This window comes from Streptopelia decaocto, assembly GCF_964273445.1.
Source record: "Streptopelia decaocto genome assembly, chromosome: 9".
Taxonomy (NCBI): Eukaryota; Metazoa; Chordata; class Aves; order Columbiformes; family Columbidae; genus Streptopelia; species Streptopelia decaocto.
The window spans coordinates 3,267,907-3,281,052 of NC_138664.1; the positions used below are offsets into that span (position 1 = coordinate 3,267,907).

At 46.4% G+C, this 13,146-nt stretch overlaps 1 protein-coding gene across 1 annotated transcript in view; it reads right to left on the reverse strand.

Moving 5' to 3' along the window:
• The window catches only part of HOMER2 (homer scaffold protein 2), a 55,774-nt gene extending 42,903 nt beyond the window's left edge, over positions 1–12,871 (reverse strand). The window contains exon 1 of the mRNA XM_082061273.1: positions 12,616–12,871. Coding sequence (XP_081917399.1) covers positions 12,616–12,713 — 98 coding nt within the window. The 5' untranslated portion in view covers positions 12,714–12,871. The remainder of the gene's footprint in view (positions 1–12,615) is intronic.
• Positions 12,872–13,146: the final 275 nt, after the last annotated feature.

Below are 13,146 nucleotides of genomic sequence, written 5' to 3' on the forward strand. Positions count from 1 at the left end.
AGAATCAACAACCAGAGTATTTTGGTTGCTGCGAGCACACGGGCAGCACCTCTCTAAGGAACTTGGGCATGCAGCTCTTTAATGTATTTTACTAGCAGCCGGTAAGATCGCTGAATGGCACATTTCTTCTGCTTCAAGTTAAAAATGCAAAGGAGATCTCAAACATTTAGAAGCTAATGTTATTCACTTTATTCTTTAAAAATATAACACCATCTGTTGCCATCAGGTTTACAGTACAGATCTCAGATATGTACATTTATTTGTTGGTATAAAAAGCTGTCAGCAACTGCGGCACAAAAGTGAAGATCCTCTGGTAATCTCCTGAGCTTCAGAGAGGGAAAAACTACTAAATCTGAAAAACTTAACCAACAGGTCATTAATGAGAAGCAGTCTACAAAACAAAAGACCCAATACTTCCCTCACCACAAAAAATACAACAATAAAACCGCAAAATTAAACCTCTACAACCTGCTAACTCCGCAGTAAAGCAAAGTGCACACATTTGGAGGTAATACTAGGAGAAACTTATCCCAGAAGTTCCTGAACCTCAACAGGCACCTATTTCTGGTCCCACAATCCTGCTCCCTCGACACTTCTGATTCCTACACGTCGATGCCTCCACCCCGTGAGTCCTGCGAGGTACAGCTTAGACGAGCTGTGGGCTATGGGAGGATTTCATTTCAAGCACCAGCATTTTTCATGTGATGCAGGTTCCATAACTACGGGCTATAATGCAAATGGTGCAAAAAAATTACATTCATGTCAGCAAAGTCTCAAAAATTAGTGTGGGCTGGCTGAAAATGTGTGCAATAAACAAAACATAGCGCACATTCTTATGATAAAGTTATTACCCAAGATACTTCCTGGGTAATATGTAAAACCACATTAAAAGTTCAGGTTATTTTTTGGGTATGTATTAGCCATTATAAATCTAACCCGAGTTTTAAGGAGGCTGATGGTCCTGATCGGCCACACTAGGACACCTGCCAGGGGCTGGATCTGCAGGAGCAGCCAAAAGTCAGAGCCCTTACGGTGTCAGATCATTAGGAATTTTAAAATAAAAAGCCCTTGACCTTATTGCAAAAAATTATTCACTCTGCTGAAAAGCCCCCTTCTCACTTTGCTGAAGTCAAGCAAGAAACCTTGGAAGAATCTTACCCGAATGATGCTGAAGATCACATTTCTCATGCTTCTAACATTTAGCTCTTTGTGCCTTGGAAATTAATACAACAGGAGAGGATTTAATAATAGTGAATTTTTCCCTCTGTCCTGCTGGTACCTCTTGATTGAAAGACTGCAAGTAAATCTGGCTTTGCCTTACAAAATTAAGGTCTGCTAGACATAAAATTCCAATTAGTGCTACAAAAATTAAGGCATAACATTTCCTCAGTCTCATCTACACCAATATAGACTTTTTTTTTTTGGTTTCTGTCAAGAGTGAAGGACACAGCTGAACAACGTGATTTTTTCCATCTCATTTGTATATTGATTGTAATAAGGCCAGACAGGTAGGCCTACACAAGTGCTGATTCTGTCAGCAGCCAAAGTTGCCAGGACTGTGAATATTGTCACTTATAGATTGATAAATGGACTACACGGACTAATTGTATTTCAGCATCTCTGGACAGATGGCAAATCTTACAGCCATATGGTGATTATTTCCACTGCGCTGAAAGTATATTAACACTTCCCAAAATGTTTAAAGTGAGGAGATGATCTAAAATAATTTTTCCATGAGCTGGGATACAAGTGATGGGATGGGACAGGCCGGCTCTCTCCCAGGATCCCCGTTCAGCGCAGGCTCGAGGGCCTGCGGGTATCACAGTTATTGATTAAACCGGCTGTGTCCTGGTCCTCAGCTGGAGCACAGCCGTGCTGCCATAGCCAGGGGATAACATGCTGTATTTTCGCCGTTCTGTGTTGCCCTGATTTAGTTGCCACTATTTGCTGCTTGATATGGGAGCTGCCCTGTGAGTTGCCAGCACTGATACATACGCTTTCTTCTCCTGGTATTTTTTTCCTAACTCCTTCTCTGCCCTCTGATCGAAAACACATTGAAGTTATTGCCCTATTGGCCACATACGCACCCCTGGCCTATGCAAATGCAGCAGAGGATGGCCCAAACCACGCACAGGAGGGTCTCTGGAGCAGAGCTATACGTGCATTACGTGCATTTACCTGTCCCCACGACTGCTCCCAAAAGAGGAATGAACCGGGACAGGACGGAACCATGCCCCAGCAATCCTGCGAAATGAACCAAACAGGATGGCGACGAGCGGCTTGTCCTGCTCACTGGATGAGCCATTGCCAAGTTCTACTCCAGCACGAAGCCAGTAGCTCATCGTATTTACCAAATGCAAACAAAGCACTCGATGGATAATACGCCAGGCTGACACGCATCCAGATGACAAAACCTGCTTATGGCTGCGTCCTTTACTAATACTTTACTAATACTTTTGCCGTGGAGCTTTGAACCTTTTATGAGATTTACGCAGCAGCGAATTCACCCTTCAAAACAATGGGAGAGTACGTGCAGGAGACCTGATCCTCTTCTGCACTAAGTTACTGCTTCTTTATACCAAAAATATGTGAGCAAAATCAGCTCAATAAATTCTAGATGGACTTTTATGCTAGAATAATAAGCCATATTACACAACTCGATTTTTTGCCTCATTTTCAGAACAAAATTCTGAACACGTACTTGTTTTAAAATAGGATTAAAAACTATGTATTGTGTTATGTGCTAATGGTAGGATATTCCTTGCTAGTGGAGGCAGATGCCTCCCTTGCTGGGAGAGAAAAGGTTTATGGGCCAGTTTCCCCTATTTGCCGTAAGAAAATTATAGCAAGTGAAGAGCTAGAAACTGCACTCTTCGTAGTCCCTGCGATCTAAAATTAGCGCCTGGCGTTAGTATGCAGAACGGATCAAGTACTCACTCAGCCACTGAGGACAAGGTGCCAACTGCTGAGAAATTCTTACTACGGTTTTTGCACGTTCACACTTTAGCACCCTAAGAATTAAATCGATTTGACTTGTAAGGCCTCTATTACAGATCCCTCTAAACACGGTTGTCTCTTAGGAAGCTTTACGACCCCTGAAAGGCAGCCAAAGAGCATTTCAGTTCCCTGTTTCTCCCAGACTAGCCCTGTGTTTTTCCATGTGCCTCCCCAGCCAACACTGTGACCCGGGAGCTGCGGATGATGAACATAAACTCTTTCCATTACAACCTCACGCCACTTATGCTAATTTAACAGTTATTTGAAAGCGTGTTGCTAACCGGTGCAATGGTACTTTGATATTTCACGGGAGAAGCCTTCTGGACTGGCACAATATTGTTCAATGCCTTCAGGACCAGGATGCCAATTCATAAGGCGGGGAGGAACAACCAAACCCGGAACGTGAAGTGGATTAGATATTTTGATTCCATTCCAAACTCTAAGCTTAAAATATAAAAACTTTGGCAACTTCTCCCCCATAGAATTTGAAATGCTAATTTCTAACTCAATGGAGAAAAATTCTTGCAAAGATCTGAACAAAACATATGCAGGATTACTACTCCGAGACTGAAAAATTCAGAAGAGATTTTCCCTGTTGAGGGAAAAAGAGGTAAACGCAACCGCAGGAGAGGTGTTTACCCCAGGAGCTCCGTCCAGCTGAAGAAGGAACGTCTCCCCATAGCCCTCTGCAGAACCACAGGCTTTGTGGAGAAGTCTGGGGGGACAAACCATGGTGAGCGCGACTGTTGTGAGCATCAGGCTGCGCACAACTAAGTCCTTGAAAGCTGATGCGTCTTCCCCAATATGCGATTTTGAAGGTCTCAAAAACCAGATGCTTAGAACTTTCTGTCCAGGGAATGTCTTTGAGGATCACACAGAAACTTCAAAGGTGTTATTTGTCCTTCGGATCTCTCAAAAGACGAAGTGGAATTTCAAGCTATGCACAGATACCCATTCCCCCGCTCCAAAGCACAGCGGAAGGTGAAAGAGGCACACAGGGAATGAAAAGCTCTTGGAGGAAACACGGGCTCCCACACGCTTGTGGACCTGCCTGCGAGGAGACAAGCAGCGTCCCCCCAGCCCCAGGGAACTCCCAAACCATCAGCTCCCTTTCCGCAACGTGGGACATCACCCCTGCTCCACAGCTGTTGTGTTTCATTGCAACCGAGATTAGAGATTCAGGCTTTTAATAGAATTCCCTTCAATTTGGGTGGGTGTAGTGAAGTGTCAAATTGCTGTTCTCAGTCAAGCCAGTTTCTATTTGTCTTGAAAAGAACCATAAGCCAAATTAGACTCCCTTTCTATGAATCAGCGTTTTTAGAAGGTCTCTTAAATACAAGTTTAAAAAGACCACCTCTGTAAACAATAGGGAACAGAAAATTAGCTATGTCCTGTAATGAACTAGTGACAAGTAATGACTAGTGAACAAGTGACAAACAGCTGTCAAAGACAAAATAAAACAACCACGAAGAGAGGGAGCTCTCATTCACCTGTGTGCTGTAAAGTTTTAGGCAACTAAATCTCCTTTATTGTTTCATAAAAGAATAAAGTTCTCCCTATCTCAGCTGGAGGAGGATTATTATGACAATCATTGGATTATACACGTACATAAGCAGAGTCCAAAGATGCTTTTATCTCCTCGTTGTACACCCAAGGGCAACGGTTTGTGCCCTTGAGTGTACATGGTGCCCATGGGCACCTCAGGGCTGTCCTGTTGGGCAGAAACCTCCTGGTAGGTCAAGGAGGAACATTTTGGCTTTGGAGCTACCATGGGTTCGGACTCCGTGACGGTGTAAGAGGTGGGTTTTACCTGGAGGGGCAGCGCGCAGGCACCTGCTGGTTAGAGATGGGCGATGACAAGGCAGAGACAAGGGGACAATGACGCTGTCACCATCTTTGTGCTGGTGTCTGAACTGCCCACCAGAACAGAGCTCCTGCCTAGTCCTTAGACATCACCATCTCTAAAATAAATAAGAAGATGTCAGTCTCCCCACGTTTCCTGCACGGCCTCAAGTGCTGGTCACTGATACTTTGCACATCTCCTCTCAGAGCATTTCTCCCATTTTCTTTTCAAATGCTCTCATTGACAGTTTTCAACATCACAAAACACATCACATGTTCCCACTTAAACAACTGCAGGGAGACATTTTAGATGTGTGCAACAGATTTATAGCGGGAAGCTGGAATACAAAAGCCCGATAAAACCGGGGACTGAAAGAAAGGCAACGGCAAAGTGTTGCTGTTACGGATTACAGAGCAACTCACCAAAAGCTAAGAACTTGAGTCAGTCACTGCAATGCAATTAATGAGGAGTGACAGTGTCCATGTTGAAGTATGTTTTCCAAAGGAAAAGCCTTGCTGAATGCTCCCAGCTCTGGCTACACGACCTGTCCTTCCTCCAGGGCTCAACCAACCAGCAACGAATACTGAAAATAAGACGCTCACACCTTCCCCTAATAGAATTAACATTTCCTTTCAGAGCCATGCACAATTTAAATTTTACGTTTTTTCCCTCCCCAAAATACAGTGCTCCATCCCTGATGAGGATCTACCACAAAGCATTAAGCAAACAAGTATTTATACAGTAAGTACTCCTACACACCATTTCACAGTTCAGGAGGAAGGATCCTCAGTACAACTAGAAGTAGTTTTAGGCAAAAATATTGTACAAGCTGGCTACATATTTTTAGACATATTCCAAAGAGGCCTTTGCTGTCTTGCTGCATTGAGGTACTAAACCCCCCTGATGAGAATGCAGTTGCAGAATTTCTACTATTATAATGCAAGTGCTAACAGGGAACAACACCTGGCTGCTCCGGAGGGCTCTCTCAGGCCCCTTAATGTGTAGGCAGAAGAGTGCAACTTCTACAGAAAACATCATTCTGAATTGCAGCAGGATTGGAGTTTCCAAATCCCGCAGGCTGCCGTGCAACTTCCAGACAGAAAGAAAACAGTTTGTCGCTTCAGAAATCCTTACAATCTTGCATTTTGATAAGCCACGTCAAACAAATAAAACCAGACGAGGTGTGGGGGAGGCAGGAAAGGAGGATGCGTCGCCGCTGAAGTGAAGGAGCTTTGCACAGTAACCAGCAGCCACTTGTGCTCACACCTCCACCGCCAGGGCCTCTTTCCCCTGTGTCAAATCTGCAGTCTCTTCTCCAGGAGAAAGCCACAGTTGTTTTGCAGCTAAAGCTCCCAGTCTTGCCAGCCTTCAACACGAAGCCCACAAATCCTAAAACACCTACACAGCAGAGCCTCCTGCTCCCCTATGAGTCATTAAGCAGGCTGTCCCGCTTGGTGATGTCAGCCAGCAGTATCCAATTTTTTTTTAAAGCAAGTCCTAAAACGCCTCGAGCATCAATTATTTAAAACATTCTCTTCATTTTAATCCTGACCCCAGTGGCAAAATTACCATTACGGAGCATTTCCAAGTGATGCAAAAGGGCCCAACAGCCTCTAATAGTTGCTACGTCAATGAGGAGTAAGCAGCCAGCCACTCGTGTCACACATGAGCTAAGCAGAGCATCCAAGCCAGCAGCAGCGGGCAGATTTCTCTCTTACAAACAGGCAGAGAGCAGCTAGGATGTGTCATCAAAAACATAATCAAAGATCAACTGCATCATCCAATCCCATCTTGTACATTTTGCATGAGCACGTATTACACAAGCCCTGCTCGCGCCGTCTCTAACCCGCGCTGGGTGATGTGTGGCTGTGGCAGCAGCAACCTGCCCTGATACTAATGGTCTATTCCCTGCCTAATTGCTCTTGCCATTAAAAGTGCTTCTTTAACGCTCAAGCTTAAACGCTTCCTGTCTTCCTTTGAAGGCAGTGCCCTTGTCACATTCTGAGATTTAATAACAGGATTGTCAGCTATTTACAGTGTACAGCTGAATTATCAGAGAGACATAGTTGAAATAATGTTCCCTTAAGCGCATTTACATCCTAAAAAGCCATGACCGAAGCGCAGTATAAACAAGTCTCACGCTGTATTTGCAGTGCACAAAGTGCACAAAGGCAATGGGCAGCATTCAAGGTGAAAGCCGGCAGAGATCTGACTGTGTAATAACCTTCAGGACCAAGAACCTTCCCACTCCGCACCAGCCTTATCACAAAGTCAACAGGAAAACCAAGAGCTGAATCAAAATGCTTACGTGTCCTTAAATAAATGTTTGTGGGTGAGGCTATTTATTGTAGGCACTGCACTAATAGAGCCAAATCAATGAATAAAATGAATAAAGAGCACTGCAGAAAGTCCAGGTGCAAAACCAGGCTGATGCCCTTGCTTTTGCGTTCTCAGCAAACTCATTGCTGCTCTCTGCCCGTTTCACTCATGGGGGAACAAGGCTGAACAGCTTAACACACTCTGTCAGATCTCAAACCAGTTAAAACTATTTTCAGTTTAAAGGAACTGAACATCAAATAATTCTTTAACATTTCAAATGATGCTTTTGTTATCAGGAGACCTATTCAACATCTTCTTTTCAAATAGAAAGAGGGGCTTGAGGGACATCCCAGCTTCTGGGAGGATATTTTATTCATAAGTTTTTTCTCAAGTTATAATCAAATTATCAGTGGTAATTAATTAGCCCAGTAGCTGAAAGAAACTTGACTATGATTACTGTCTCAGCATTAAGTTGTCTTTCTGTATTGTCAACGTGAGCGATTTTTGGTGAAATTTGCACCAGGCATGGTACCGGCAGATCTTTCCTATCATCCCTTTCTGAAATTATCTCTAGCAGACCCAAAGATCTTTTTCTTAACCCACTGTGTCTTTCAGGCCAATCATTCACTCAGCATTTTTTCTGCTATTCTTTTATTAACTTGTTTTGTAACTTCTCCCAATCCCATGTTCTCCTTGAAGCTCATTCACAGGGGAGATTTTTGCCCAAATTCAGTGATGTGCATCTGCAATGTTACAAACTTTTCACATAATCGTGTGACAGGTGACAAGGGCTCTCACTTGGTGGCAGACTTGGGCGAAACGCTCCAACATCCCAGGTTTGCTCACTCACCCGAATGCAGCCACACCAAAATCCTACCCAAACACAAACCCTTGGGACCACTAGCTGTCTAATTTTTACTGTTGTTGTTCTTTCTTCCCCCAAAGCTCCCTGCCTCTCTAACCTTACTAAATTGCATTAAATATTATGTATAACACATTTTATACATACTGTTGAGGTCAACTGAGTTTTCTCATCCACTTCAGTGAACTCAACATGCTGCTCCAGAACTTAAAGCTCTCTGGACCTGACTTCTTCATTGGATCCTGTACGGACATCTATATCTGCACAGACATACTGAATTCTCCAAGTCAGACGAGCAGCCATTTATACCCACTCTGCCAAATGGGAACGAAGGCTGTGAAGAACAGAGTATCCCCAACCAGCTGCTTCAAAAATCATGAGGTTAACAGCATCTATCAAATCTTAGTCCCGTTCCTTGAACATCAACATTATCACCAGTCGGATGACACTCAGTATAATCTCCCCGCCCTGAGCTACCCTAGGAACTCAACCAAAGCTGCTGATGTTAAAACCCCAAAAAAGAGCTCAAAGTAACAAACCAGCTGCATTTGGGCAAAGACTCAGCCCAGTCCCACTTTGAGGGATGCTGGCTTTGCAGAGAAAGCCAGGTGCCATTACCTGCCCATGACTCGGGGTCCCAGGATGGCCCCTTCCCTCGTGGACAGATGGCTTGGCCAAACTTTAGAGGGAGCCGGCACGAGACTCCCGTGGACGTCAGCGGGAACTGGGTGACAGCCAAGGTGAATTTCCTCTGCAACGCGCTATTGCCACTACAGAGCAGCTTAGGCAAAGCTTATCACCATGGTATCTGGGGTACTGCTGGTTCCAGGAAAGGCCAGCTTGAACGCCATCCAAAATTAATGTCTTCCTATAACGCTGGCTTCATCACATCATCTGCTTCCCTCACCACCTTCTTTCTTCGTCCTCCCTTTTGTTCACCTTCTCCCCCCCACATAAAGCCATATGTTGACCGACGGACGTTGCTATTGCTAACAGCCGAAAGGAAGAATGCAAGGCAGACTTTCCTGATGCTCTTAAATGTCACTGCATAATAAAAACATTACATATGATTACTCTCAGAAATACAGGCCCCCAACTGCACCTTCTCACGAAACTATTACAGGAGAGGCTGAGTCTTGTTCATGAGTCCAATCTCCTTAAGATGAGGTTACTTCATTGCTTGATCCCAGCTTGGAAACTCATGTTTTCCCATCTTCCTGGAGGAAAGTGTGGACTCAAAGCCTACCTGAGGGAGGTACAGATGGATCCAGCCAGCCAGGGCTCATTTACCACATTAGCTCCAGCAGAAGCAGCACAGAGGAGCCATCTCACATCAGCCAAAAGAAAAGTGAACTAGTTCCTCATCAACCTGTGTAGCACACATTTTACATTGGTACCCAGCTTTCTGTAATAATTTCTAACACTCAGAGACCTGGTTTTCACTCTCATATGATTTATTAAACAGATTTAAAACTCAATTTAATTGCTAGAGGGTATTTAAATTAGTTGTGTTTCAATCCAAGAGATAATATAAATAACAGCTTCAGCAGTAGTGAAGTGATTTACAGGTCTAATCCAAACAGGATACTTGTCATGCGCCTCATAACAAGCAATGTTTTGTAATGGACAGATAAGGAAATACAAAGATACTGAAGAAATGAAAAAAGTAAAAGAATGCAAGCACAGATGAAGCAGCTATCCAATACCTCCTCAAATTATCTAATAGGTAAACCTGAAGCATCTTTATAACTGGAAAGTTAGCTTAGGCTGCTTAAATTGAGGTCAAATTGAATCAGACCACAGGTATTCGATGAGCAGGTAAAGTTCACTTAAATCAGAGCCGTAGATGTGAGTGGCTTTCTTGGTTCTTGCAACATCAAGACACAAATCAGGTGGTACTTTCAAAGATTTCTACAGCTGGAAATGAATTACATTGAGGCTTTCAAACAGCTCAAGTTTAAGCTCTGAGACTATGGAGGCAACAACAGTTTGCGGATATGATGGGTAGAAGAAAATGGTGATTTAGGGAAAAAATCGTTCCCTTTAAGAGATCCTTAACAGTGGCTTGACCAAAGACAATGGTTTTCAGCCTGCAGGAACCTTCGCATTAACTTCAATGGGCACTGGAGCAGACTTTTTCCCCCCTGGACACTTATTTACAACATTGTTTTCACATTCCCCGAATTACAGGCATTATTTTTTTTAAAACATGAAAATTACTTTTGTAAAACTTGACACTACCTCTCTGCCTAGTAAGCTGAACTAAAACAACAGTTTAAATAGCTCAGCTCACAGTTAATAAGCAATTTAAATAGCTTTGCTGAGCTTGAGTGGCTATATCAAGTTTCATAGCTCTGTCACTACCAAATCCACAGGCAGCATTTAAATGAATCATTAGTAATGGTCACTCCCAGAAATTAAAAAAAAAATAAATATATATATATATTTCAGAGCTAAGAGTCAAGTAATTGTTACAATTTCTGTGAGAACGTGCCCCATACGTGACACAAAAATGTGCCCAGGAAAGCAAATCCCACTGGAATGCCTGGGACAAAATATATCCTTTCAACTAAGAAAGACTGAGCTCTGTGCTCAGATCACAACACGCTTCACAAAGACAGATGAGTAGCCAGGTGCCCGTTTCACAGAAGGAAAAGGTGAAGGATTTTCCAGCAGAGATGGAACAGGGAGGAACCTGGGAGCGCGGCTCCTGGGTCAGGGGTGCTGAGCCACGGCTGCGGTGACACGATCGCAAACGTACTTCAAAGGTCTCTGTATCAGAAAGGTGAATGGCACAATAACGATGTGAGAAATTGCAAAACCTACATCCAAAAGACACCTTGTCTGCACTCTGTACAGAGTGTACGCGCGAGTCCAACCCACGCCGAAACCCTGGGAAAGAATGATGCTGGGAGCCTGATCTCACGTGCGCTGGTGTAAGACTGAAATAACTTACTTGGAGTTAAACACGTTAAATCAGGATAATGAAGCAGACTGGTGAACGTGCCTCATACCTCTTCAAGTGTGCATGACCCAACACAGTGTATGTAACCGCGCAGACATGAGCAGAACCAGAGCACGCCAAAGCCTTCAAGTCCTTTGCAGCTTGATGAGCTCTGGAGGCAGAGCAGGACCACACAAGCCCAGAGCTACAGCTGATCACTGTGACCCCCCCCACGCAATTGTCTCCAAGCCACAGCTCAACTTTTCAGCTCAACTGATCTACCAGCATGGAAATGGTTAAAAATGGTGACAACAAAAATATTTGCCTTTGGAAACGCCCAGGTAAAATGAGGCAAGTTTCCCTTGGGTGGGTGTTTCTGACCATCCTGGACTCAGCACTACAGTGCTGCTCCAGACAGGTTTTGATGCTTCTTTCCCCAACCCCAATGACAGTTTCTGTTTTATTTTCCAGTGGAAATTTACATAATTAAGAAGCAGACGAGCCCCTTGTAACACTGAAGTGAAACATGGGGAGATACTTGCTTAGATCTTATTTCTCCCTCTGCCCCTGTACTTCTATTCAGTACTCCTGGGTATCAATTTCAGACACATGCACGGCATTTTAATTCATTATTTATCCATATTGTCTCAAATTATATCACTCTGACAATCATAAACATATCTCTAAGTGGGAGTTTGCATAGTTGGAAGCAGCACGAGGAAGCTCAGAAACTGCAGAACAAGTCCCTGACACAGGGGAGGTGAGGAGAGGCTGGGAAAAGGTGTAAGAGAACCTAATAGGATAGGAATAAAGCAAATTAAATGTGTGGGTTTGGAATCCCCCAGGACATTCTGGTCGAGAGGATCTCAAATCTATATATAGTTCAAGGCAAATGCACAACGTTAGCCTCTGTTTCCTGATATTTAGTTCAAAAACTGCTCTGATGCCAGCATTTGGCTTTTGTCCCCTCGTTAAAGTTCAAGGATAGGAAAAACGCAGGACCAATTTTTTGAAAGATCAAGATGAATTCTCCAAGATGCCATCACATGTGGTCAGACTTACGGCATGTTAAGCAAAAAAGGTGTGTGGGGGGCCAATATTTATACAAATTAGCGAACAACCGGCACAGTTCAGGCAAGTTTACCGGGTGTCTCCAGCAGCCGAGAGCTCTCGCTGAACCGGAGCACGAAACATCTGACAATGAACGGGCGGCTCAGCCGGCGCGCTCATCCCACCGCTCCCGCCGAGGGACCGGACCCCCGGCCCCGCCAGCCTCCCCCGGCCGCGACACCCCCGGCTCCTCCCCGCTGCTTCCCGCGGGGATTTTGCTCCCGGTAACGCGCCGGGGGTGTTTTTCCTGCGCTGCCTGCCCGCTCCGCCGGTGGCTCGGGCGGGAGCGTCCCCGCCGCCGCTCCGGGCGGGTGGTAAATGATTAATTACGTTACAAACCGCCGCTTTTGGGGAGCGCCCACAGGGCAGCCGGGCTCTCCCAGCGCTTCCCGGCGGCCGGGCGCACCTGCGGCGGGGCCGGGGCGGGAGGCGGCGCCCACGCGTGGTTCGGGGCGCGGGGCCGGGGCGGCGGAGGCGGCGCCCACGCGGGGCCGGGGCGGGATGCGGTGCCCACGCGGGGCCGAGGCTCGGCGGACTCACCCCATGTCTCGGCACCTTTCGGCGGCGGCGGCGGCGGCACTCCCGGGCGGCTCCCCGCGCTCGGCGGCCAGCGGCGGCCGCGTCCCCACTTCGCACATGCGGCCGCTCCGGTACCGGTACCGGCCCCGGCTGGCTGCGGCTGCCCGGCTGCACGGCGGCGGCGGTGAGGCGTCCTGCTCCTCCTCCCGCCGCCTCCCTCCCCCCTTACATAACCTCCCTCCCGGGCGGCGGCGGCACCGAGCAGCCTCCCGCGGCACCCGCCGCCCTGCGAGCCGGCAGCGCGGGGGCGGCGGGGCGGGGCGCGCCCCCGGGGCCCCTCCGCTCCCCGCCCCGGGCCCGCCCGGGCCGCGGCGAGAGTGGCCCTGCGGGGGCTGGTGTACCGGGTGGCGAGAGAGGAGCGCCGGTGGGAGGCTTCCGCATCTCGTCCCTCCGGTGCCCGCGCCGGAGAGGTGCGACCTGCCGCGGGGAGACGGGCCATTGAGAAAACTTCGGGTGAAGTTGTGGGGGGGGGTCACCGGAACGTTCCCGCCC